At 45.3% G+C, this 25,732-nt stretch overlaps 1 protein-coding gene across 1 annotated transcript in view; it reads right to left on the reverse strand.

Moving 5' to 3' along the window:
- The window catches only part of PTPN11 (protein tyrosine phosphatase non-receptor type 11), a 78,655-nt gene that overhangs the window by 18,213 nt on the left and 34,710 nt on the right, over nucleotides 1-25,732 (reverse strand). Inside the window, exons 6-10 of the mRNA XM_026514909.4 lie at nucleotides 25,613-25,726; nucleotides 10,335-10,431; nucleotides 7,757-7,836; nucleotides 7,468-7,626; nucleotides 3,382-3,513 (exon numbers count right to left, since the gene is read on the reverse strand). Of these exons, the coding sequence (XP_026370694.1) occupies nucleotides 3,382-3,513; nucleotides 7,468-7,626; nucleotides 7,757-7,836; nucleotides 10,335-10,431; nucleotides 25,613-25,726 (582 nt within the window). The remainder of the gene's footprint in view (nucleotides 1-3,381; nucleotides 3,514-7,467; nucleotides 7,627-7,756; nucleotides 7,837-10,334; nucleotides 10,432-25,612; nucleotides 25,727-25,732) is intronic.

A 25,732-nucleotide genomic window follows, 5' to 3' on the forward strand; every position in this document is an offset into this window, starting at 1 on the left:
AACAAGGACAATTAAACACACAGCCACCACTTGGCAGCAGTAAGAGACTCAGCCACCAGTGCTCTTCTGAGGAGAAGGATCATGAACGAAGGTCAAGACTACGGAAGACCAAAAGCACCATGTTCTGGGTCCGCCCAGATGAGGTCGCCGTAGCAACACTGCCCCTTGCCCCATCTTCGTCCTCCGTACAGGAAGCAAACCCAAGCTACTGATGTTTTTAAAAGAGATTTAGAAAAGAAAGAAAAACGAAGCCAGTGTCTGCCACCAGTGATCTTCAGGACACCCAAGGAATCTGCACCACAATTAAGATCTTTTCTTGAATTACGCGCGTTGAATTTACTGATGTCATGGTAAAAATTTTTCTTGATGTCACCAGTGAGCTAAAACTCAGGGGCTACCCAGGAAGGACAGTCAGGGAAGGTGACCCAGCTGCCCAGCACATCCCTGCTCCCCCTCCTTGGTAAATCTCTGTCCCAAGAGATCGCTGACCCAACTCCTCCCTGCTAGGAAACTTAAATGAGATCATGTCGTAGCACTTTGGAAAAAATGTAATGTGTCATATATAAAAAGCAGATAACATATGACCAGCAATTCTGGAGAGGTGATCTGTCCTGTGTCGGCCCCTGAATCCATGGGTATAAAACACAAACCCAAATGCCAACATTCCCTGTACCTGCGCTCAAATATCCGTGTTAGCAAGGAGATGGATGGTTTATCACTACAACGAAGGAAAACCACCACCTGCTACTCAGAAACACCCAAGAACAAGAAGATATGGTGGCTGAGCCTAAAACTGAACAAACCTATGTGACATCTCTGGCCAGTGTCCTCTAAATCTCTTCCATTTCTGCTTGACAGCTATGTTTTTCCAGCTTCTCTCTCAGTCTGTGAAGCAAAGCAAACCTCCCCCTACCCCACCATCAGCAGAACCACATCCCCGCTAACATCAGGAGTTCCAGCACCCCAGCCTGGACCACAATCGCCCAGGCTTTCAGCTCGCTTCGGTCTCATGACCACCTCATGGAGCTCAGCAGACCACTGAGCCCTCTTCCACTCTACCCCGCCTCCTCCTGATCCTACTGTCCCCTTGTCAGGCTTGGATTCTACGTACTACTTTTTTTTTTTTTTTAAGTAGGCTCCACGCCCGGCACGGACCCCAAACACGGGGCTTGAACTCACGACCGTGAGATTGAGACCTGAGCTGAGATCAAGAGTCGGACGCTCAACCGACTGAGCCTCCCAGGTGCCCCTCGTGTACTTTTCTGACAATCGCCCTCTACCCTCTCTCCATCCACTGCACCCCTGGGCAAAGCCCCAGGCCTGGACAAAACCAACCACCTACCTTCTCTGTTTTATACCCGAGGAACAGTGTCCTTGGAGGAAAATCACAGCAGGGGATTGGTGTTGCTATACGTTCATGTTCATCACGTCAACCGGGCATTCGGCGCTGCCTGAAAACTCACTGGATTCCTCATCGTCTCTCCACATTACTACTGATACTTTTCCCACTTCCCAAGGATAATTCGTCTCTGATTCCCTCTGAATGCCAGCTGATGGCCTTGCCTCATAGAGAACATCGAGACATTGCATGTCGGCTCCTCTATCTGCATCTGTGGTCACCTCCTCCTCCTTCCGTCCTGCTGCCATCCTTCCACGATGCTCTGGAACCCACCTCCCCTCCTCGGCCATCCTTCATCCCTGCCTCCTGGGCCTCTTCGCTTTGACGTCTCGAAGGCATCTCACACTTCACCTGTCTAGGATGTTGATCCCCTTCCCTCCCTCCTGAAATCCAGTGCCACCAACCCCGCGCTCAAGCTACAAAGCTGGCGGTCATCCTTAGCGCCGCCCTTGCCCCTCGCCCCCCACCCACCCCGTCACCAAACCCCTTCGCATCTACTCCTCGGTTACCTCCAGGCGGTCCTCTTCTGTCCGCCCTGCCGCCACCGCACCCCCTTTCACCCGGACGATGCAAGCCCTGCCTTCCTGCCAGCTTCTCGCCACAGTGCCACGGTCCTCTCACACTGCGTTTGGTTCCCCTCCTCCTCCAACAGCCCAACCATCCCCACACCCTGCAGGTGCCACCTCAAGACATGTGTCATGACTGTCGTTCCTCTTCCATTTATTCTGGCATTTTGGATAATACTCATTTCCAAAGGTGGGAATACGGAAATAAACAAAAACAAAAACAAAAAACAAGTGCCGACGTCCCTGGGATCTGACCTGGAGAGGAGGCTGCTGGACCCAGACCACCCAGCGGCCTCCAACAGGCCTGCTGGCCACTCGGGTCACCCGGGCCGGACCACCCCCTGCCCCCGGGCTGTCAGACACCTTCCTGGCAGGCGGCTCTGGGTGTGCGTCCGCTTGGCAGCAGCCTCGCCACAGGTGCCCAGCTACCTAACCCACGGAGCTCACATGTCTGAACATAAGAGTTAAGACTGCCCGACTTGGTCCCCACCTCTCTCAGGTGTATTCCCTCGATTATCCACTTGCCTTCATTCCCATAAATTCCATTCCCCTTCAGTCTGCACTTCGGGGCCAAGGCTCAGAGTGACACCTCCATCTGGGAGGCCCTCTCTCCATCATCTTCTCCAGTGAAACTTCACCCAGAAAAGCCCAGCGTCTTCTGAAACAGTCTCCCTGCCGCCCCAGGCAGAAGGAAGCCCAGCCTTTGCCATGTTCCACGGCACTTCAGACCTGCTACAGCCTGTGTCTGCCCTGGGGCACAGGTGGGTGTGGATGTGGCTTCTCGCTGCTACGTGATTGCAATTCCTCAAAGACTTCATTCACCTCTGTGTCCCTAAAAGACCTTGAAAAAGTAAGCCCCCCTAACCATGAAATTAAAATGAATCCAAATCTAACCCTGCTTTACAAAGTTAGTCACCCCAGTGACAAACTTAAACTACATGCAATTAAGATGTGATGGCATGGAATCTGATCATGAAACAGGCCTCAGGGCCTTTGCACCTACAGCTCCCGCTGCTTGGAACACTCTTCTCCAGACTCTCTGGATGTGCTCCCCCACCTTCAGCTCAAGGGATACAACCTCAGAGAGGCCCTCCCTGATTACTCCATCTCAAGTACCCAGTTGTTTCTAACGTAACTTCCTGCAGCCTTCGTAGACTGAGCACAACTGGAAAGCTTAGTTGGTTGCTTACTTTTTAACCTCGTATCTCCCTAGGCTCTGTGAAGGCAGGGATTGCACCTGTCTTGTTTGTAAGGTACGAGTACACACCTGGTACACAGAAGGCACCTGACAAATGGCTATGGACCAATGAGTGATCGAGGCCGTGAATGCATGCAAACACGAGTAACTGCGTGACCTTGGATTACTGCATGCCAAAACCAGTTACCAAAGTCTCTAAAATACGACAATATACTTACTTGTCCAACCTTTGAAAGTTTAAGTTCTCTTAATGTATAGTCATGAGCGGCACTTTCTTTGACGTTCCTAACACGCATGACCCCATATTCTTTCAGAGCATACTCGTCAGGCCAGTATTTGACACATTTACTCTGAAAGGGATCAGAGAAAAGACAGTTAATCTCTGTGAACTCTGAAACTAAAGCCTAAACCAAAGGAAAATAAATATTCGGAAAAACATATATATTTGAGTCTTGCTTAATGATCAATATTCGGAAAAGGGCCTGTCTAGCATCTAGTGGATTTTCAAAGAAAAGGAAAAGTAAGTTCAAATAAGAAAAGCAGGTGTGTAGAAAGCCAGGGAGAAGGCGGAAGACAGAGGAGCTTTTGCAGAGTTGTCTGATCTAAGATGCATGTCAAAGGACAGTCAAGGATTGCTCATTTCTCTCTAAGGAACCAAAGCTGCAGAGTGAGGGACTAGCCCGTTGGAGGGTTCTGTCTAGTAATCACTGAATTCTGAATTCCAGAGATCTGCCACTCTGCAGGGAAGGCAAGCAAGCAAGCGCTCTGGAGGTGGACGGGTTGCCCAAAGAGCCAGACTGTCTGGTTCACTTCCGCACCCGTGTAGGAGGACTCCGTGCCTTATCTAACCCAAGTGTGAACAGCTCCAGCACAGCAAGGCAGCCGATGGGGTTTTGAGCCAGCTGCTTTTTCTATATCCAGACCCATTTGCTACCTACTATACATGTCCCCTTCACTTCCCTGGGTGCCTGGGAACACCGAGCCCGCAACAGCTGCCGGTTTCGGAGCAGACAGATTGAAAAATACGGCACCACGCAAATCATTCTCGGTGCCAAAGAGGAAGCTACTTAGCTCAATGAGAGATGAGTCTGTATATATTTGGTGATGTGTCCTGGGCAGAGAATGTTTTTGTGTGTTGTTTTTTTCTGGGAGCGGACTTTCCACAACCACCAAGACACCAATACTGGCAAGAGAAATTTACCTTTTATATTAGGAAGACAGAGAAATTCAGTTATGAAACGATAAATAAGAAAGCACCTGCAGCCATCCCCACAGTCAACGATTAATTGAAAGAAAGAAAAAAAAAAACATGGCAGAAGGAAAGTTGAACAGAAGAATTAACAGTGCAACTGTTTTGCCTGGCAATGGTTTACATGGTCTTTTATTTATTATTATTCTGAATTCACTTTCCTTGCAGTATTTGGTAGATCCAAATACCTCTCTGACAGATTTTATACAATTTTTATTACCCCCAAATAAGCACTTTTAATATTAATTGTACTCAATGCTATTGCTGGCCAATCAATTCTGTGACTGCTGGTTGCTCAAGAGACTCAACAGAGAATAAAAATTTAAATCTCTCTTCACGCCCCCAGGTTCCATGAGGAGAGGTAGCCTCCCATGAACCAGAAAACAGGCAGGACAGACGGCTCAGTTTTCCTTTCTATATATTCAGGGCAGGTGACACTCAGCTGAAGCGGAAACTAAGAAGACGTTCTAAACACCTAATGGGATTGCACGTAGCTGCTGGAGGAAGCCTTTGTTTCACAATGACCAGATCTGGCCTCAAAAGTTTTCAGAAGCACAACAAACCAGTTAGCACAATGATGAAAATCCTACAAAATCATGCCGCCCTTCAAAACTGACAGGAAAATTACACTGAGAGTGCTAAAATCCAAAATCACCCAGCTACCTTAGGTTTCACTTAAAGGTATGACTTATATTCCATGCAAATTTTATGTAAGCCAATTAAAGTATAACTACAAAAGAACTTCGACTAAAACACAAAAACATAGCACTTTTCCATATTAAAAACCCACATGGATGGGCTCACTTTGGGATAACACACGGAAATGTCACTCAATGAGATCTGTCTGCTTCTCTGTAGGTGTGGGATGTTACAATTTTTAAGAACCTGAAGTGTCATGAAGAGTGTGGGGAGAGGAGTACTAGACAGAGCAGCTGGGTGGGGGGCCGGGGTGCACGCTGGGACAACCACTCTGCGAGCAGTTGGGCAGAATCTCTTCAAATTTACAACATGCATACCCTATGACCTAGCATTCCTTTTTTTGACATCTAACCTAGAGAAACACTTGCGTCACACGCACACACACACACACGAATAAGATTATTCACCATAGCACTATTTGTTAAGAGCAAAAACTGAAACATTTAAATGCCCGATACATATGGTGAAATAAATCATGGTACGTCCTTACTATGGAACATCATGCAATTACTAAAAAGAAGGAAATAGGCCATCTAACAGTAGATGTTAGAACATTCATTTGGGTGGGGCCCAAGGTGCACAACAAAGTTAGGGTATGAAAACACTTTTACATACAGTGTTTTTCAGAAAACAGTACTATATGCTTCCACAGGCACACAGACGTATGTAAGTACGTGCATATATGTAAATGCAGGTACGTAATGCCCATAGTAATGCCGCTCAAACACGTATGTATGTATGTATGTATGTAAATGCCAAGAAGACAGCATGGGAGAACACACATCACACTGGTCACAGGATTTTAAATGGGTGGACAAAGGACAGTGAACAAAGGCAATTTTAACCATAACCATAATGTGTTTGGATATTTATAAGAATATACTGCTTGAATAATTCAAATTAATCATTAAATGCTTACATGTCATGACAAGTATAATTTATATGACCAGTGAAATCACTATTTGTTAGTACTCTAATCCCCTGAAGGTACTAGACGGGCCTTCTCACACTCCCTTGTGGACCTCTGCTCCTGGATACAATAAAGTAACAGGGACTGGATTTACCTTCCCACCTTAAACAAGTAAAAAACAGGAAGAATGAAAAGACATATATAACAGAATTAGTAACAAGGACATTAAAACAGTTATTACAAATATACTCCCTAAGTCCAAAAGGTTTAAGTTAAAAAGAGAGACACAGGGGCACCTGGGTGGCTCAGCTGGTTAAGCGACTACCTTCAGCTCAGGTCATGAACCTAGAGTCCCAGGATAGAGTCCTGCATTGGGCTCTCTGCTCAGCAGGGAGTCTGCTTCTCCCTCTGACCTCCCCCCTCTCATGCTTTCTCTCTCTCCCTTTCTCAATCTCTCTGATAAATAAATAAATAAATAAATAAATAAATAAATAATCTTGGCCGGGGGGGGGGGGGGGAGGAAGGAGAGATACAGAGGCATTAAAAAAAAAACAATAAAACTTCTAGAGATGAAAAAGACAATGTCTGCTATGGAAAACACACTAAATAGGGGCGCCTGGGTGGCTCAGTCATTAAGCATCTGCCTTCGGCTCAGGGCACAATCCCAGGACCCTGGGATCGAGCCCCCCATCAGGCTCCCTGCTCTGCTGGGAGCCTGCTTCTTCCTCTCCCACTCCCCCTGCTTGTGCTCCCTCTCTCACTGGCTATCTCTCTGTCAAATAAAAAAATAAAATATTAAGGGGCGCCTGGGTGGCACAGCGGTTAGGCGTCTGCCTTCGGCTCAGCACGTGATCCCAGCGTTATGGGATCAAGCCCCATGTCAGGCTCCTCCGCTATGAGCCTGCTTCTTCCTCTCCCACTCCCCCTGCTTGTGTTCCCTCTCTCGCTGGCTGTCTCTATCTCTGTCAAATAAATAAATAAAATCTTTAAAAAAATATATTAAAAAAAAACACACTAAATAGTACTAACAGCAGGTGACACACTGCAGAAGATTAACTTAAAGACATACATCAAAAGAAACTATCCAAAATGAATAAAGGGGGAAAAAAAGACAACAGCACAAAATGAGCAAAGCTTCTGTAAGCCGCAGGACAATGTCAAGCAGCCTAATATACGTGTAATTGGTGTCCTGTGTTTGCAGAAATAATGAACATTTCCAAATTTAGAGAAAACTATAAATCCAAAGATTCAAGAAGCTCAATGAACCCCTAGCAGAAGGAACATAAGAAAACTACACCAAAGCATGTCACAATCAAATCTCTCCTACTCTCTTTTTTCCAGAGGGCCAGTTAGAGGAAGCTTAATTTGTTTATTTAGTTCTTAAGATGTTCAACCTGACATGTTCGATACTTTAAAAATATTTCATCAGAGGAGCATGGAGTATACCTTTCCTCTCTCCACTTCTTTCGTTGTCATGACAATCACTCGGGAGTTCTCTTGAAATACCATCCGCCAAAAGTCATTCACCGTGTTTTGCAGACAGCCTTGTGTGGCAATGTAACTCTTCTTGGGCTTTGAATTGTTGCATTTGGTTTCAAACTCAGGCTAGAAATGTAGGAAGAAAAAACTTCAAGCACTTGGAAGTTGCTTTCAGGTCACAAGAAATACAAAATACAAAATACAAGAAATGGCTAGCAATGTATAGTCAGAAAACACTGTGGAAAGCAAAGATTACCATGATAATATTTGCATTGATGTAATCTGAAACAGGCTCATTGGGATCACCATCGTGTAGGACAACCCTGGTATGATCAACTGGAAGAAAGAGAGACCACAGTCATACCTTTCAGGACAAATCATTTCAAATCAGTTAATCTTCAACCCAGTTCAAGTTTTGTTCAATTAATGATAAAAGCACATAAAAAATTAAATCCTAAATGAGCACGACAATGATCTGAACACCACACGATGCCTCATAATGCTATCTTTAAGAATAAAGTAGCAGGAGCAACTCCCTGGTCTTGACAATGTACTATGGATACACAGGATATTATCACTGGGAGAAGCTGGATAAAGGGTACCTGGGAACCCTCTGTATATTTTTTTAACTTCTTGGGAGTGTAAAAGTATTTCAAAACAAAAAAAAAATTTTTTTTAACAAAAGGAAGAATAAAGTACAGATAAATGACGTAATGTCTGAGATTTGCTTCAACATAATTTGGGGAGAGAGAAGTGGCTCAGAGTATAGATGAAACAGGACTGAGTATGAGTTGACAACATTGGGAGCTGGGCAGTGGATATGTACGGTTCTTTACACTGTTCTATCTACTGATGAATATATTTGAAACTTTCCATAATAAAAATGGTGGCTTTTTTTAATGAAGCAAAATGAAATACAGTATCTAGAAGATAAGATTTTGATAGTATCAAGTGATTAAATTCTGTACAAAAGTACATTACTGGTACAGAAATCTGAGCACTCTACCTAAGCAACTTATTTTGCTTGGTGAGGGGCACAATGGGAGGGGCACCTGGGTGGCTCCCTGGGTTAAGTGTCCAACTCTTGATTTCAGGTCAGGTCACGATCTCTGGGTTGTGAGATCGAGCCCCACCTGGGTCTCCACACTGGACGTGGGGCCTGCTTAAGATTCTCTCTCTCCCTCTCCCTGTGCCCCTCCCCACCCTCCCTCTCTTAAACATTTGACAATGGGAATTAGTAATATAGCTGTATGTCTTGGACTCGCCATCTCTAAAGAAATAATATGTTAATCAAGAGGAAGCATCTGACTGGGATCTTTAAGAGAGGAAAAGACAACGATACTCTAATCAGATACTGCATACTACTGTTCCCGCCACCTTTTCCTACATTCCTGCATCTTACTAACGGGTGCCATTAGGTCTCCTGAGCAGAAAGGAAAACTTAGACATAAACAGGATGAGGCTTCCCCAAGGTCATCAGGACCATGCTGTGACTCAGATTGATTCTCTGCAAATTCCTATTGCCTTTTCTGACTATTATTAATGCCTCCACTTTCTCCCATCCTCAACTACACACATCTCAAATAATATCGATATGACGTACATATGCACCATGTGTGTGTACATATGTACACAGAAAGAGAAAGACCACAGTACACACATGTACACACGCACACACGCACGTTTATGATACCTGACAACATGGCTGGGACCTGATGAGACATTAGAGCAATGCTCACCATATTTGCTCATGCATCCCAAGAAACTTGACTTGTGAAGTTTCTGAACAGTGAAACACACATATATACAAACAAGCCCTATTTTTAAATTGGTAAATACATTATGCATGCACTGCCATCAATCTGTAGGTCAGATTTAAATTTTTCTCTCTCTTTTTTGATAAAGGATATAAGTCAAGAGAAGTTCTAAATGTTCCTTCCCTTCCCTCCAGTGGACCGCCCTGCACAGCCCACTCTGGAGATCCCTCCCAGAGAGAGCATGCTGCTAAGACTGTGGCTTTAGGGGCTCCTATGCCAGTTCTCCCTTGCTTTGTGACCTTTGCTACAACGGTCTATAAAACTGGGAACATAAGAGCACCTGCCTTCTGTACTGTGGTAAGAAGCAAGTGAGACGGACGCAGAGTCTGGCACAGAGTCAGCCCTCCGGAGAGGGGGGCTACGACAACTGCTCCGTGCCATCTCTGGGGTCTTCACGGAAGACCTCCATCCTTCCAGGCCTCTTGTTCCCTGTGGCTCAGCTTGGGCTCTACCAAGCAGCATTTGGCTATTAAACGCCTTACAGATACCTCAGGGTCCTTTTCAGACCGAAGCGTAGGTATGGACCTGTATCTCCTGTAACTCGAGCTCAGAAGACAGGGAGCAGAGCAGGTGAAGAGTCCTCAGGAGGAGGCTGCCTGCTCCCCAGAAAAGGGAATGGAGTCCCAGCGAGGAGGCGTGCCTTCCCCGAAACCCACGGGCTGAATGTTAAAGTGCAAGCCACAAGCCGGGGAGCTCTGAGGGCCTTGGCGTGGCCTGACACTGGGCAATGGCAAACCTTGAGATCCTCACTCTTAGGCAGACAAAATTAATTAACAGAAGGAAACAACAGACTCAACACCACCTGGTGGCGATTTTACCCAGTCCGGGCATCATGGGAACTCGGTGAATGTCAACCATCCCCTCCATGCGTGACGATTTGGGAAACCACTCACAACTGAAAGAGGCTAAGCCTCGGATCTTCTGAGGAGGCACATGGCACCCAGGAAAAGGTACAGGGAGACTGAGGCATCGAACTCTCCAAGAGTGACTATTCCTGAACAGAATATTAATACTTACAGGGCAGGATGTTTTTATATCTATTTTTGTTCTTATTTTCTTGCCTCTGACCCTCTTTTCGGCTGTAGAGAAGTTTGCACTCCTGTTGTTGTAGTGTCTGGAGAGGGAAAAAAGTAAATATTATCGCACGTCAAAAGCTTAAAAAAAAAAAAAAAGCCTGGCTCAGCATTTCTGCTTTAAGAAATTTATCCTAGGAAAGGTTCAGGGTTGCAACAGCTACAAGAATGCTCATATTAAAACTGTATCAACAGTGCCAAAAACGATTTCCAATAAGAAAGGGCTGCCTGTGTAACACCACCATTAACTCGTATAAACAAATGTTCTGCAGCCATTTAGAAGGACATTCTAGGAGAATTTTTAATGCCTTGAAAAAATTATCAGAGTAAGTGTTAAGTGAAAAGAAGGTCAGACTTCCAAATCAGTATTATTACATAAGCCATATGTTTTGCATTTGCCTATGTATCTAAGAAATGGCAGAAGAATACACACCAAAAAAGTAATGGGAATTTTTTTTTCAGGATAGTGAGATTATGAAGGCCTTTTCTTGATTTTTTTGGCCTAAATTTTTTCAATGAATTAATATTTATTAGTAGAGAAACCTTTTAAAATAACAACTATTAAGAATGAAGGTCAGGGGGTGCCTGGGTGGCTCAGTAGGTTAAGCGTCTGTCTTGGGCTTAGGTCATGGTCCCAGGGTCCTAGGATCAGGCCCAGTGTCCTGCTCCCTGTACTGCGAGGAGCCTGCTTCTTCCTCTCCTCGCCCCCCCACTCGTGTTCTCTCTCGCTATCTCTCTCTCTTTCCCTCTCTCTCTCAAGTAAATAAATAAAATCTAGTGTAAAAAAAAAAAAAAGAGTGAAAGTCAGGGCGCCTGGCTGGTTCGGTCAGAAGAGCATGCGACTCTTGTTCTCAGGGTTGTGGGTTCGAGCTCCATATTGGGTGCAGAGACTACTAAAAATAAACAAACTTTAAAAAAAAAAAGAAGGGAAGCCGATGAGCATCAGTGTAGAGTACATAAATAACAGTTGTGCTCATGCTCTTAAATTTATGAACTGCTGCTTGCTTTTACCATGGTTTAACTCACCGCAAGCACACATCAGCTCTCCAAGTTGGACACAACAGCAGTGCTACCGCGCACCACTGGATCGTGAGCACGCAAGCTTCCTCCTATGCCAGAACCCACGTCAGTGCGCTGGGCAGCCGGCCTGCGTCTACACAAACACCCGCTCCCTAGGTTCTCCCAGCCAGGGAGTGAGGAAGAGAATGTCAAGCTCCCGGAGCCAGGGGTCAGGACACTTCTGCAGGGGAAGGAGGCGGGGAATGCGATCAGGGAGAGACTACATGAGGCAGCCCCAGCGGGGCTAGCCCCAGCAGAAGAGGAGACACAGGGAAGCAGAGAAGGATTAGCTGCAGAAACAGACAGGAAGGTGGACGAGCCAGGCTGAAGCACGTTCGAGGGGTAGGTTTTATTTTCAAAATTATAAAAAAGTGGGGCGCCTGGGTGGCACAGTGGTTAAGCGTCTGCCTTCGGCTCAGGGCGTGATCCCGGCGTTATGGGATCGAGCCCCACATCAGGCTCCTCCACTATGAGTCTGCTTCTTCCTTTCCCACTCCCCCTGCTTGTGTTCCCTCCCTAGCTGGCTGTCTCTATCTCTGTCGAATAAATAAAATCTTTAAAAAAAAAAAAATTATAAAAAAGTATCTCTTTTTTTTAAGACTTATTTATTTGAGAGAGAGAGAGAGAGAGCATGAGGGAGGGGAGAGGCAGAGGGAGAAGGAGAAGCAGACTCCCCATTGAGCAGGGAGCCCAACGCGGGGCTCAATCCCAGGACCCTGGGATCATGACCTGAGCCAAAGGCAGATGCTTAACCCACTGAGCCACCCAGGCACCCCAAATGTACCTCTTTAAGGGGCCATTAGTTTCCAAAAAGTCTGATTTGTAAGCAGAAATCACAAATGGCCAAATCAAGAAAGTGGAAGGCAAGCTAAAAGGAAGAAAATATATGTGTGCTGTACACGCATATATAAATTCCAAAACGGCTAGCTCGTAAAGGTTTCTACCAGGAGCAAGAGTCGACGTTTCATAACAAACAGCCCACTACATTTCCATTTCATTTATCTGAATTTCACAGACAGGTATGAAAGTCAGGATTTTAAATTGCTATTTGACTCGGGTTGAAAATGCCATATTTGGCCTTGACATGCCACACGTAACAAAAGTGGTTAGCTAGCTGGAACCCGGGCAGGAATAAAATACAAAGTACACACAACTCTGGTGATGAGACGGTCATTCCAATTTTTAAAACGAGCTCAGATTAAGTAATTAAAGCCATTTGCCTTCTGCAGGCTGGCATTTCCTCTGAACTGGGAGCCAGTCTTACCGAGCGAGACTGTTAGGAAGAAGGTTCGATGATGATTTTCAGATGGTAAGGTAAGGTTCAAAAAGAAGCTCCAACACTGCGAACTGACTCAACCACTTAAAAGTCAAACAAGGGAAGAGAAATGATACCAACAGAAGCTACAAAGCGGGGGGGGGGGGGGGGGGGGGGGGAGGTGCCTAGGAAATAATTGGCTGCTTGATTCAAAACCAACCTGACAGTGAAGCGCTCAAGTGCTCACTTACGAGCCAAACTCCATGCGACAGTTCGCGGGTGGAGGCGCAGGCCCAAGCTCGCTCTATAAAAGGCAAATTTCACCCAGGCCCTCCCTGTTCAATCTCCTTCGATGCCCCCCACCCCCGCCTGAGACCAAGTCTAAGCTTTTCAGAACGGCTCACACTCTTCTCTGAGCTAACAGAGGCCTGCCTCTAACCGCAGCTTCTACTCTCCTGTCTGTGCCTCAGCTTCTTCGAGTGTAAAGTGGGGACAGTCCTAATTACCTACCCCGCAGGGCTGGTGCACGAGTTAAGTGAGATTACCGTGGGAAGTGCAGAAACATGCATGTTGGCTGGACCATCTATTCAGGTCGACCAGGGGCTCCCCTCATCCTGCATCAAGCAACCAGTCACCTCTTTCATGGGGATTTGGGGTCTGAATAGCACACAGGCTGAGACAGGCCTTTGGGCCCCAGAGTCTTCCAGAAAGGACAAGCCCATTAGTGCCTGCGTCCCGGGCACAGTCGGCGCTAATTGGCAGCGGCCGGCAGTTGTCACAGATTAATAATGACTAACTGTGTGTCTCCCCCCAGCTCCTTCCTCAGTGCCCATTAGCCCATTCTCATCTATGCCTGGGGCCCCAGTTGTCTGAACACATCTCATTTCCCACAGAGGAAGGCTGCCATCCATCTAGGGTGAGGCTGAAAATAAAAAGAACTCAGAAGGGTGACTTGCCATGCTCTGTCCACGGAGGCCCCCAACTGCACCCGAGATAATCGCTACCACCTGCTACGGGGTGCTTCCTCCCCAGCACCGGGCTGATGGCTGGAAGGAGCAGAAGACTACCCTACAAGCCTGCCCCTGCAGGCTACAACCCTTTCCTGGTTTATCTTCCACAACCTCTCTCTCACCAGCAGTCCCTGGGGCACAAAAAGCTGCAAACGACCTGTCAAGCTAAATGTCACTGTGTCTCCGTCCCCATTCTCCACTGGGCAGTGGCCGGGATGCTAATGTTAATGACAGGCAGAAAAAGGGACAATGTAAAGCTGGGACACAGGCTGCAAGATACCCCGTTTTGCCCAAGTAATACAAACAAAGAATTTGGATCAAATGATGAACCCTTAAAACGGGCCAGAGGCTAGTTACAGTCTCCTGATTGTGTGAGTCAAAACAGATTAGAGCCAAAGGGATTCTATCAAATTTTAAGCCTTAAAAAGCATCAAGACAAAGCCAATCCCCTGATCCACATTGTACATTCTCAAGTGCCCCGGAGTTGGGGCGCCTGGCCGGCTCAGTCGCTGGAATGTGCAACTCTTGATCTTAGGGTCATGAGTTCCAGCCCCACTTGGACATAGAGATTACTTAGAAATAAAAAAAATAAAATAATAAAAAAAGTGCCCAGGAGCATGACCAACAGTGGATGGGACAAGCGCTCGCTGCACAGAACCATCCCCTGACATTTATGACCAATGAACGCCCCTGCGTCCGATCTCCCGGGGCCCCTGCCAGCCTAAATGCCAGTAACAGCATCCCCAGTCACTGTAATGACCAAAAGAGACCCTTACATGACTTCCAAAGCCCTGATAGAAAACCACTGGACCTTGCTCTTGACCAGAATGTCATGAATCCAAATGGAAGAGCAGGATCAAGGAGAGACGGACAGTAAACACAATGGCAGAGCCACACATCGCCAGGTACCATGACAACAGCCCAATGACCATTCTGCCTGCACTGCTCTGAGCGATGAGGACAAATCACAAAAATAACGCCAGTAACCATTAAGGCCAGAGCTAACTGTACAATTACTTTGCTTTTTTTCTTTTTTTTTTAAGATTTTGTTTATTTATTTTGAGAGAGAGAGAGAGAGCTAGAGAGAGCGAGCATGAGCAGGGGGCAGAGGCAGAGGGAAAGAGTGAAGCTGCTGAGCAGGGAGCCCAACATGCAGCTCAATCCCAGGACGCGGAGATCGTGACCTGAGCCGAAGGCAGGCACTTAACCGACTGAGCCACCCAGGCGCCCCAATTACTTTGCTTTTAAAAACAAAACTACAGGGGAGCCTGGGTGGCTGTCAGTAAAGTGTCTGCCTTCAACTCGGGTCATGATCCCAGTGTCCTGGGATCGAGCCCTGCGTCGGGCTCCCTGCTCAGCGGGGGAGCCTGCTTCTGCTTCTCCCTCTGCCTGCCAATCTGCCTGCCTGTGCTCTCTCAAATAAATAAATAAATAAAAATAAAAATAATAAAAACAAAACTACAAAGGTGTATACATTGGATGAGGTCAGGGAGGGGTGGAGATGGAGGAAAGAAGATAAATAAAATGTTGGTAAGCATCAAAGCTGGGTGTTGGGAAAAAGAAGGTCTATCACACTATTATCTCTACTTTTGGGTGTTTGAAAGCTTTGATAATAAAGGAAGGTTTTTTAGAAACAAATTAATAATAAATAAAAATGCAAAAGCTCCTACTAGTTCTCCCCCCCCCCACACCCCACTCTTGGCAGCGGCCTCCTGAAGGACAGAAACAGAGCTGAGAAAGGCCGTCAGGCAGATGGTCTCCCTGGCTCTGACGCCATGAATAATTACTAAGACAGTGGTAACCACCTGGGCAGGATCCAAAACCAGGCCTTCTACCCGTTCTGAATGAACTTCTGTTTTCCTTTGGCATCTGTCCTCTCTGCAGAGGAACGCTGCAATTTCTGATCCCGTCCTCGTCACTGTAAACTCTGCAGTGTCGCCAGGCACCACGGGTGGGTGAAAGCCCCCTCTTCCTGACACCACGCTGCACGGCCTGTCACCATTTCTGCACGGTGGATTTGGGGCAGCTTGTCCTGAACAAGTCCACAGTACCACCCAGGAATGAAAGGGCAGCCGCAGACTCCCAGCACCAGAGAAGGTCCCAAATGATGGATAAGCACTTATGAAGATGACGGACAAAACCAGCCCAAGATCTGGTCCCCTTCCAGCTGCCTGTTGTAAACCCAGACACCCCTCTTCCTCCAATAAGGTGGAGAATCGGCAGAAAAAGGAGTTAAAAAGCACGGCCCCTGTAGAAGCACAGGTTCTGACACACGAAACTGCAGCGAACAGTCAAGACAAATCTGTAATTCAGTGTGGAATTAATTACATGGTGTGGAATTCAGCGAGTGAGATCCCCAAAAACGACCTGAAGCAGGTTTCTGGAAAGAGCTGAGGCCTGAAGCAGGTGAAGTATTGAGATGGGTCTAAGGAAGAAAGGAAGACATCCTGGCAAGTTAGGGAAGGCAAGCAAACGTGGCTAAGAGGCCAGAGCAGTAGCTCTGGGTGGGTGAAGGAGACCGGCAGATGAGTCTAGAAACCGTGTGTGTTAGGAAGTGGTGGCAAATGGGGTTAAATGCAGAGTCAGAAAAACAATGGTGGCCTTGAAAACCAGGCAGAAAAACCTTCAACAGCTGAGTGAAAAGAAGCATGGACTTCGAGTCAAGTCTACCCGGAAGTTCACACCACAGCCAACCATTTGCATCCCGGGGACAAGTTTCCCACTTCGCTTTGGACTTCAGTTTTCTCGTCAAAATGCAAAGGCTATGTCTCAGGTAGGAAACAGGGAGCCACTGATGGTTTCTGAGCAGAAGAGCAACAGGAGAAATGCTGAGTGTAGGTTCGCGTGAAGGGTGAATGGAGGGTCAGACGCAGAGGTGAAAAGAACAGCTCATGTCTTCTGGAGTAAGGAGAGCCTGCACCCCCGGTGTCAGGCGAGACGCCGATCTCCACCACTGCCTACCTGGGCGGTCCTGAGCAGGTGCGCTGATCCCCCCGAGCACCCACGAATGCAATGGGATTACTTCCCTAGCCCGATATGCACCAAGTAGACAATAAATGCTACTTTCCTTCCATCCTCTAAGAGCAGAAAGACATCAGGAAAGTAGAATCAACCCCAGTCGGTGAATGGCAAGGTCTGGCAGAAAGGGGACAAAGAGGAGTTAAGAGAGGCTCTGAAGATTCCAGCCCACGGAGCCAAAGGATAAATAACACGAGGCAGCAGAGACAGTGAAGTAAAGGGGGGAATTGGTTTGAAGGGGGAAATAATAGGCCCCTATTTGAATGCTCAAATTTGAAGTGACAGACAGCCAAGAAATGTGGAAGGCCTAATTTAAAAGGCAAAACCAGGGGCACCTGGGTGGCACAGCGGTTGAGCGTCTGCTTTCAGCTCAGGGCGTGATCCCAGCATTATGGGATCGAGCCCCACATCAGGCTCCTCCGCTATGAGCCTGCTTCTTCCTCTCCCACTCCCCCTGCTTGTGTTCCCTCTCTCGCTGGCTGTCTCTATCTCTGTCAAATAAATAAATAAAATCTTAAAAAAATAATAATAATAAAAGGCAAAACCAGAGCTCAGAAGCACGATAAACTTAGGGGTAACCAGAATAGGTTGAGAATGGATGTGCTCCCCAACGAAGAGCCAATTTCAAGCAAGATGAACAGAGGGCCCAGACCGTGTCTTCGAGAACCACCATAGTCAGGAGAAAAAGCATAAACAGCAAGAGGCACGGGGGGGGGGGGGGCGGCGCATAAACCAGGTGCATGCTGCCACAGAGAAACCAAGAAAAGAAAACTGTGGGAATGAGGAGCTGGACAGTGGTCTCCAAAGCGGCACCCGGGAAAGAGAAGCTAAAGCGAAGACTATTTGTACAACAGTAAGAAAGCCACTGGGGCCTTCCACCAGTGTTCTCTCCGTATGTTGGAAGAAGTCAGGTCCCAAGGTGAAACAGGCAGGAGCTAGGAAGAAATGGAGGCCTCAGCACTGGCCCCCTCGACGAAGAAGACAGAGGACAATGGAGGATGCCGAAAGAAGCAAGGTCATTTAAGGGCAAAAGGGAAAACGTGAGGCAGAGATGATAACGTCCCAGAAAGCACCTTCGTTCTTATTCTCTGGGAAGATGTCAAGCGGCTCCAGCAAACTGAAACAACCCTAAAGAGAAAAACCTGACACTGGAGGGGCAAAGAACTGAACAAAGAGAGACGCTTAAAGAGAAACAGTCCAAAGGAAGCAAAAGAATTTCTCCAGAATGGAGCATTTAGCTTGTGGAATAAAACCTCTGGCCACGGCAAGGCTCTGCCCACAGGAAGGCAGCAGCTCTTCTATTAAGCAACTGGGACTTCAGGCCTACGTGGAAAATCCTGGCTGCCCCTCTGGCCTGCCGTCCTGGAACATCGTTCAGCACAAGGCTGGAGCCCTGGTTGGGGGCTGCTGTTCAGTGTGCTGGGGCTCAGTCGCCGAGGGGAAGAATTCTGCTAGAGATCACCAGCAAGAATTATTATTCTAGACACAGCTTTGGGGTGCAGTTAAAGTCTTGTTTCCATAAAACCTAACCAGCTCCAAGTAGAATTTATAGCTCCCCTGAGCAGGATGTAATCACTTTAAAGAAATCAAACTGGACTGTGGGTTTGAAGACAGGCATGAGCTCCTCCTGGAGACACATCGGTTGGCAGAGCGGCTGGCGGGATCCAGGACATCTGTGTAGCTGTCAGGGAAATGACTGCAATGCCCATGCAGACGGAACACAGCTTCAGACCACGACACAAAGAGACTTGCGTAACAGGAGGAGGATGGGCTTTAAAAACAACAATCAAATTACTAAGGAAAACAAGCTTTACAGCACCGGGAAAAAATAACCTCGGTTAATATGATGCTGTGTGGGGTTTGTATGGCTATGTGTTATACATCTGGTTTTGTTTCTTTTTTTTAAGTCAGAAACAGGAGGTTCAAAGCTAAAATCTTCCTGAAATTCATTCCTGCCACCCTGAATTAGATCCTCTTGGGCAAGTGTGTAGACGTAAGTGTGTAGTCTCGAAAACGAAAATGTGCACTCACAATCCTCGAGCAGGGCCTCCACAGGAAAACTGCATGGAAATAAGGAGGAACATCTCAGAGCAAAGCCTGGAATATTCCTTCATCCTTTTTAAGCATCAGAAAGCTGTTCCCTATTGAATATAGAGAGTCTGAATCCAATACTTCTCTCTCTCTCTCTCCTGAACACAACTTCCACACTCAATACAAACACATCCTTTGTGTCTGCCGTGTGCCAGGCTCTCCTGTAGTCTCCCCTTGGGGCTGCAGGAAACAAGACAGGACCACCTGTCCTGGAGGGGCCAAGGACTGCTTTGGGTTCTTTTCTTAGGATAATATGCACACGAGAGACCTTAAATAGCAGAATCGAAATGTCTCTATCTGTTCTCCCTTAGTCTCATTTCAGCAAAACCTCTTGTTATTCCAACAGACCTAGTGACATCATCTGCTTCTGCGAATTCATGGTACAAGAGACAAGCATGAAAACAACAGCCACACAGAGTCCCCGTGAACTCCAAGGAGAGCAAGGATTATCAAGGGAAGGGCTGCTACTAGGTGCACCCGTAATAAGAACCGAGCCAGGCATGCAGACAGGGATCCAGGAAGGTCTCCCTGAGAAAATGACCCTGAGGCTGGGACCTGAGGAGTGCTAGTAAGGTGAAGTGAGAAAGGAACACCTCAGTACAAGCCCACCCATAACACCACATGAACAATCATATTCCCATCAGACATCTAACAGGCAGTTCCAGCTTTACTATGTCCAAAATGCAAGTCGACCACCTGCCCCAAACCCATTCCTCCCAGTCTCCCCATCTCAGTAAACCGTGACTCCACCCTAGCAATTGCTCAAGCCAAAAACTTTGATCGGATCCTTGCCTTAGCTCCATCGTATACCACACAGTCCATCAACTCTACCTTCAAAATGTCTCGGGAGCCCAACCACCTCCACTGCTGCTACCCTGAACCAAACCACTGCCATTTCTCTGCTCCGATCACTGCAATCTGCCTCTTTGCTGGTCTCCCTGCTTCTATCCACCCCTTACAGAGGGTGTCTCATGTGGTAGCCAGAGTGCTCTCATCCCTCCTATGCTCAGAACCCTGCACAGACAGACTTTGTATCTTTCTCCAAGTAAAAGCCAATGACCTTACACTGTAAGTATTACAGTACTTGGAAGAGAGTGCAAATACCCTATAAATGCAGCCATGCAACATGCACCTCACCGAGACGCACAAGGGCTGAGCTTGGGTTTCAGGTAAGGCATATCGCAGGCACAAAATTCTAAGGTCATAACCTGCCTTTTCATTTACGCATTGAGTATCTCATTTTAGCAGAACTTTACTTCATTACAACAAATCTAGAACTATTATCCACCTCTTCACGTTTATAAGCAGAGATATGCAGGAGACACAAGATGTTTACACAGATCAAACATGCAAAGTCCCTAGGAAAAAATCAGACTTGGGGTCACAACGTCCTCATCCTACAACATACTCTAGAAGATTAACAACCTGAATTTATTTTAGAAGCAAAGGAGAAAAGACCCAAAGAGCTTCACAAGAGACTTTGTATTTAAGATGCGTCAAACGCAGAGGTAATTTATAAGTGTCTTCTGGGGTAACATACCTGAAAGGACACACAGAATTTTATAGATAACAAAGAACGGGCATAGAGACAAACAAAACAGCTGTTAGAGTGAAGTCACGAAAGGCATTGCAATTTAGGAGCTCTGGTTCACTTTTAAAGACCATCAGAACACATGGTAAGAAGGAACTGATCCCAAATTTATCAGCTCCCAGGAAACAACTAAAGTATGATCTCTAAAATAATAATGCCTTGCTGCCTTGCTGTTGGGATCAAACTTCAGTTTCAGAGGATTTAGATTATAATGAGTCTCTGCTTGCACACGTTTAATTTTTTCTATAAGGGTTTGGTTCTGTTCTTAGCCATATTTCCCTGGCCCCAAACTAAAGGGCAATTTTTTTAAACTAACTGGATTTGAGAAGCAGGTACCCAAGAGATCCAGAAAGCAGACCATCTAGCTTCAGTTATCAAATTTAATGTTAGTAACTCAACTTAGCACATCAGACTGACCTCTACGGAGAACAGACATGATCTTGTTTTTTCCATTTCCCCCAAAAGCCAACTCAATTCCCCTCGCCTTTGTTGTTAATGGTGTACAAAAGATGACCTGAATTTGAAATGTCACAGAGTAAAACTGTCAGGTTAGCATTTAGAATCAACCTTCTTTTTCCAAGGCCAGAAAAGTCAGGTCAGGAGTTGTTCTAAGTTCGCGTCTTGACCCCACCAACAGGATCATGAAAAACACCCTACTGCCACAAGCTCTCTGGGAAGATCTGACTTTGTTTCCCTAAGCATTGCCTAAGTGAACTTAGTGCTCCAAAACCCACCACTACGACAGACACCCACTTCACTGCTGTCATTTTTTTGAAGGATCATAGTCACTGTAAAGGAAAAGTAGTGTGTACAAATGATCGCGTTGGCTACTATTTTAAAAGAATGCGTAAGATGACATGGATCTGGATTATAAAATAGTTCACTATTTCTTTTTTTTCTTTTTTTTCAGATTTTATTTATTTATTTGACAGAGAGACAGCCAGCGAGAGAGGGAACACAGGCAGGGGGAGTGGGAGAGGAAGAAGCAGGCTCCCAGCGGAGGAGCCCGATGTGGGGCTCGATCCCAGAACGCCAGGATCACGCCCTGAGCCGAAGGCAGACGCTTAATGACTGAGCCACCAGGCGCCCCAATAGTTCACTATTTCTTACCTTTACCAAGAAGGTTCAACATCTTTCAATTTTAATTAAAAACAGCATTTTTCAGGCTTTAAATATACTAATTCCAAAATCATGTATAATAACATAATGAAAACTAAAGATGAGTAACAACCATTGTGTTTTTTAAAGTAAAACATTAAAAAATGTTAATATTAACAACAGTCAGCTAAAATGGGGAAAGATGCATGCACAAGGCTACTCGTTGTACTCTCTCTGCGATACACTTTGAAACTATCCAAATGCCCATCGATAGGCTGAATGAACGATGGTACCTCCACATAATGGAGTACTATGCAGTAAAAATAAATAAAGACTATCTCTAGATAACACTGTGGAGTCATCTCCAGGATGGAGAAAACAGCAAGGCTGGAAAAAAACATGTAAAGTTATGCTACTATTTATCTACGAAAGAGTGGGGATAAGGAAATATATACATACTTGCTTTGCTTAAAATTTAAAATGTAATGATAAACCACAACTTCTTTAAAAATGGCTATAAATATAGGGAGAAAAGCACAGGGGTAGAAGGTAGATTTCTCTAAATACACTTTATAAGTTTGACTTTAGGATCAAAGACAACATTTCATATACTTATAAATAAAATTTCTAAAATCCAAACCTAAAATGAAACCCATAACCTAATTATATATCCAGTTAGTTTACAACCACACAGAGAAGACTATTACGAATGAGTTTAAAGCATAGGAATGAGACTAGCCATCCCTGAAGGATCTACCCTAAGAGGTATTGTTTTTGTTGTTCTTTAATAGAAAAAAATATTAAACCGTTTGTAGTCATCACAACTCAGCAAAATCTAGACCATAAGGAACTTTCAGGACAAAGAACCTGCCGTCTCCAACAACAACATCATCAACAAAAAAGAGGATGCTACGATCTGAATATTTGCGTCCCCCCAGAATTCACGCTGAATGAAATTCTAGCCCCCAAAGCTGACGATATTAAGAGGTGGGGTAACCTTATAAAAAAGACCCCACAGGAACGCCTGGGTGGCTCAGTCAGTTGAGTTTCTGACTCTTGATTTCGGCTCAGGTCATGATCTCAGAGTCATAGGATTAAGCTTGGGATTCTCTCTCTCCTCCCCCTCTGTCCCTTTCTCTCACCTCCCTACCCCGCTCGTGTGCATGCAACACACCCTCTTTCTCTAAAAAAAAAAGAAAGAAAGACCCCACAGAGCTCCCCCATCCCTTCTGCCATGCGAGCATACAAGAAGTCTACAACCCCGAAGAGGGCCCTCACCTGACCATGCTGGCACCCTATCTCAGACCTCCGAACCATGACAAATACATTTCTGTTTATAAACTACCCAGCCTGTGGTATTTTGCTATAGCGGCCTGAACACAACAAGACAAGGAAGAGGGAGAAGAAGGAAGGGGGGAAGAAAGGATGGAAGGGAGCCAAAATATTAAAAGAGACAGAACACTTTTAAAAGAGATGTGTGAAGCTTATCTGAATCATAATCAACAAATTTTTTAAAGTTATAAAACAACTAGCATAATACAGTGATATTTGATGAGCTTCTATTATTTTCTTCTAGATGTAGAACAGTATTTTAATTTTTTAAGAATTCCATAAATACAAAAGTATTTATGAATAAAATAATAATCATTGGCAAAGTTGATAATGATGCATGGGGGTTCTTTATATAAATCTATTTTATACAATACATCCAAAAATTTTTTTTAATCAAGTAGGAAAAAGCACTTCTTGATTCACACAAACTGTGTGTATGTGCACACATGCATGCGTGGCAATCTGGAAAATGTGAACAGTGACTGACATCCATTAATGTTAAGGAATTATCATTAATAGTTTTAGGTATAAGAATGATATTTTGGTTAAAATCTTTTGAAATGGGGTGTCTGGGTGGCTTAGTCGGTTAAGCGTCTGCTTTCGGCTCAGGTCATGATCCCAGGGTCCTGGGATCGAGCCCCACATTGGGCTCCCTGCTCAGCAGGAAGCCTGCTTCTCCCTCTGCGTCTGTGCTTGCTCTCTCTCACTCCGGCTCACTCTCTCTCTCTCTCAAATAAATAAACAAAATCTTAAAAAATAAATAAATAAGCACATAAGTAAAATCTTTTGAAATCAAATAGTTACAGATGAAAAAACACCTGAAATTTGCTTCAACATAAGCCAAAGTTAGGGGTGCCTGGGTGTCTCAGTTGTCTGAGCATCCAACTTCTGGTTTTGGCTCAGGTCATGATCTCAAGGTTGTGGGATTGGGCCCTGTATCGGGCTCCATGCTCCGCGTGGAATCTGCTTAGATTCTCTTTCTCCCTCTCCCTCTGTCCTCTCCCACCCACTCTCACTCACTCTCTCTCAAAATGAGTAAATAAAATCTTAAAATAAAAAAAATAAAAAAAAAAAAGATAAGCCAAGGCTGGGGGAATCAGTGGGGAACAGTTAAAAAAGACTGGCCAGGGCGCCTGGGTGGCTCAGTCGGTTAAGCATCTGCCTTCAGCTCAGGTCATGATCCCGGGGTCCTGGGACCGAGTCCCGCATCGGGCTCCCTGCTCCACGGGGAGCCTGCTTCTTCTCTCCCACTCCCCCTGCTTGTGCTCTCTCTGTCAAATAAATAAATAAAATCTTTAAATTAAAAACAAAAAAGACTGGCCGTATATCAATTGCTAATGCTCAGTGACAGACACATGGCTATGATCATGCTCTTCTCTCTGCTTCTGTATATATTTGAAATTTTGCATAATAAAAAGTTTTGAAAAATAGGTTCACCATTCAAATTTTAATGTAAGCTTTACAAAATTTCTGTACTTATCCATCCTACCTCATGAGGCTTTATGAAGACTACATGAAATGAATGAAATAAAGTGAATGTAATTAAAATGAACAAAATGCTGTCCTTTACTTTCTCCACTGGCAGGACAGAATGAGGAGAGCGCTGAGCTTGAAGTTTAAAAATTCTGACCCATTACGTTGATCATCTCTTTCTCGGTGATGCCCTTCATCACTGTAGTCCCTCCCTCAACTAGAAGCTCCTTAAAGACAGACACCCTGTCTATCTTGTTCGCAACGGCGTTCTCAGTGATTAACTCAATGTCTGGTACGAACGAATAAACCTGAGCTCAAGTTCCTGTTCAGCAATGTGGAGCGAGGACTAGGACTGTTCTATTCTGCACCCAACCTCAGTGCTGCAGTGCAATCACTATTTACTTAACCTCCCCAAGTCTCAGGCTCCTCCTCTGTAAAATGGAAATAATGTCTATCTCAACAAGTTGATCTGACCTGCTGCGGTTTCAAGGACTTCATGTGGCCATTTATCCATTTGTCCCACTAATATTTATGGATTCCAAAGTCTTACAGAAAGTATGGAATAGTCTATCATTCCCATAAACAGAACAGTAACAATAAAATGACACAAACGTTAGCTAAATGTAAATACCCATTCAACGAAGATTTACGGAGTTTCCACCGTGTACTAGGCACTGTGCCACATGCTAGGGTAACTTCGAAGGTAAGTATGGTACAATTCTTGTTTTGGGGGAAGTCTTCAGTCAAACGGATGAGAAGAGAGAGGACTGGTGAGTGACATACCACAGTGAAACAGGAACACAGCACATTCCCTCCGGAGACATTGTCCTACCCAAGTTGGTTTCAGGAAAGAAATCAGTTCACTTAACTTCCCAAAGTTATAAATGTCAACTCCCAAATTAAAACTGCTATGAGGTATTTCACTTTTACTTATTCACGGCAATAAGGCTATAGATTCTTTCTAAAGAAGCTAGCCAATGCTGGAAATCTTCCAAAGGAATTAGATCCTTTTGTTTTTCTGGGTTTTTGCCAGCAGCCCAAACCAAAAGAGCCAAATGGAGCTATTGGCTCATCCATTTAATATTAACTGCCAGCTCCCTTCTCCCAGAACACAATGCCCTTCTATTTCAAAGAAGCCCCCTCAGCAACTTGTTCCATATCAATCAATGGCTGAATTAAGAAAGAACACAGATTCAAGTCTTTCAGATCCAACTCCAAATACAAGGCCAACTTCTCTCTCATTAAAAATAGGATTTAATAAACTCATGTAAAAAAAAATTTTTTTAATAACTTACCTCAAATTCTTCCCAAAAGCCTTGTTTGACTTTATCTGTGGTCTCAGCTAATTTGCTTAGTTCTCGAACCCGACTTTCTATTTCAGCAGCATTGATACGTGTTGTGTTGAGGGGCTAATC

Source organism: Ursus arctos, unplaced genomic scaffold (genome assembly GCF_023065955.2).
Source record: "Ursus arctos isolate Adak ecotype North America unplaced genomic scaffold, UrsArc2.0 scaffold_34, whole genome shotgun sequence".
Taxonomy (NCBI): Eukaryota; Metazoa; Chordata; class Mammalia; order Carnivora; family Ursidae; genus Ursus; species Ursus arctos.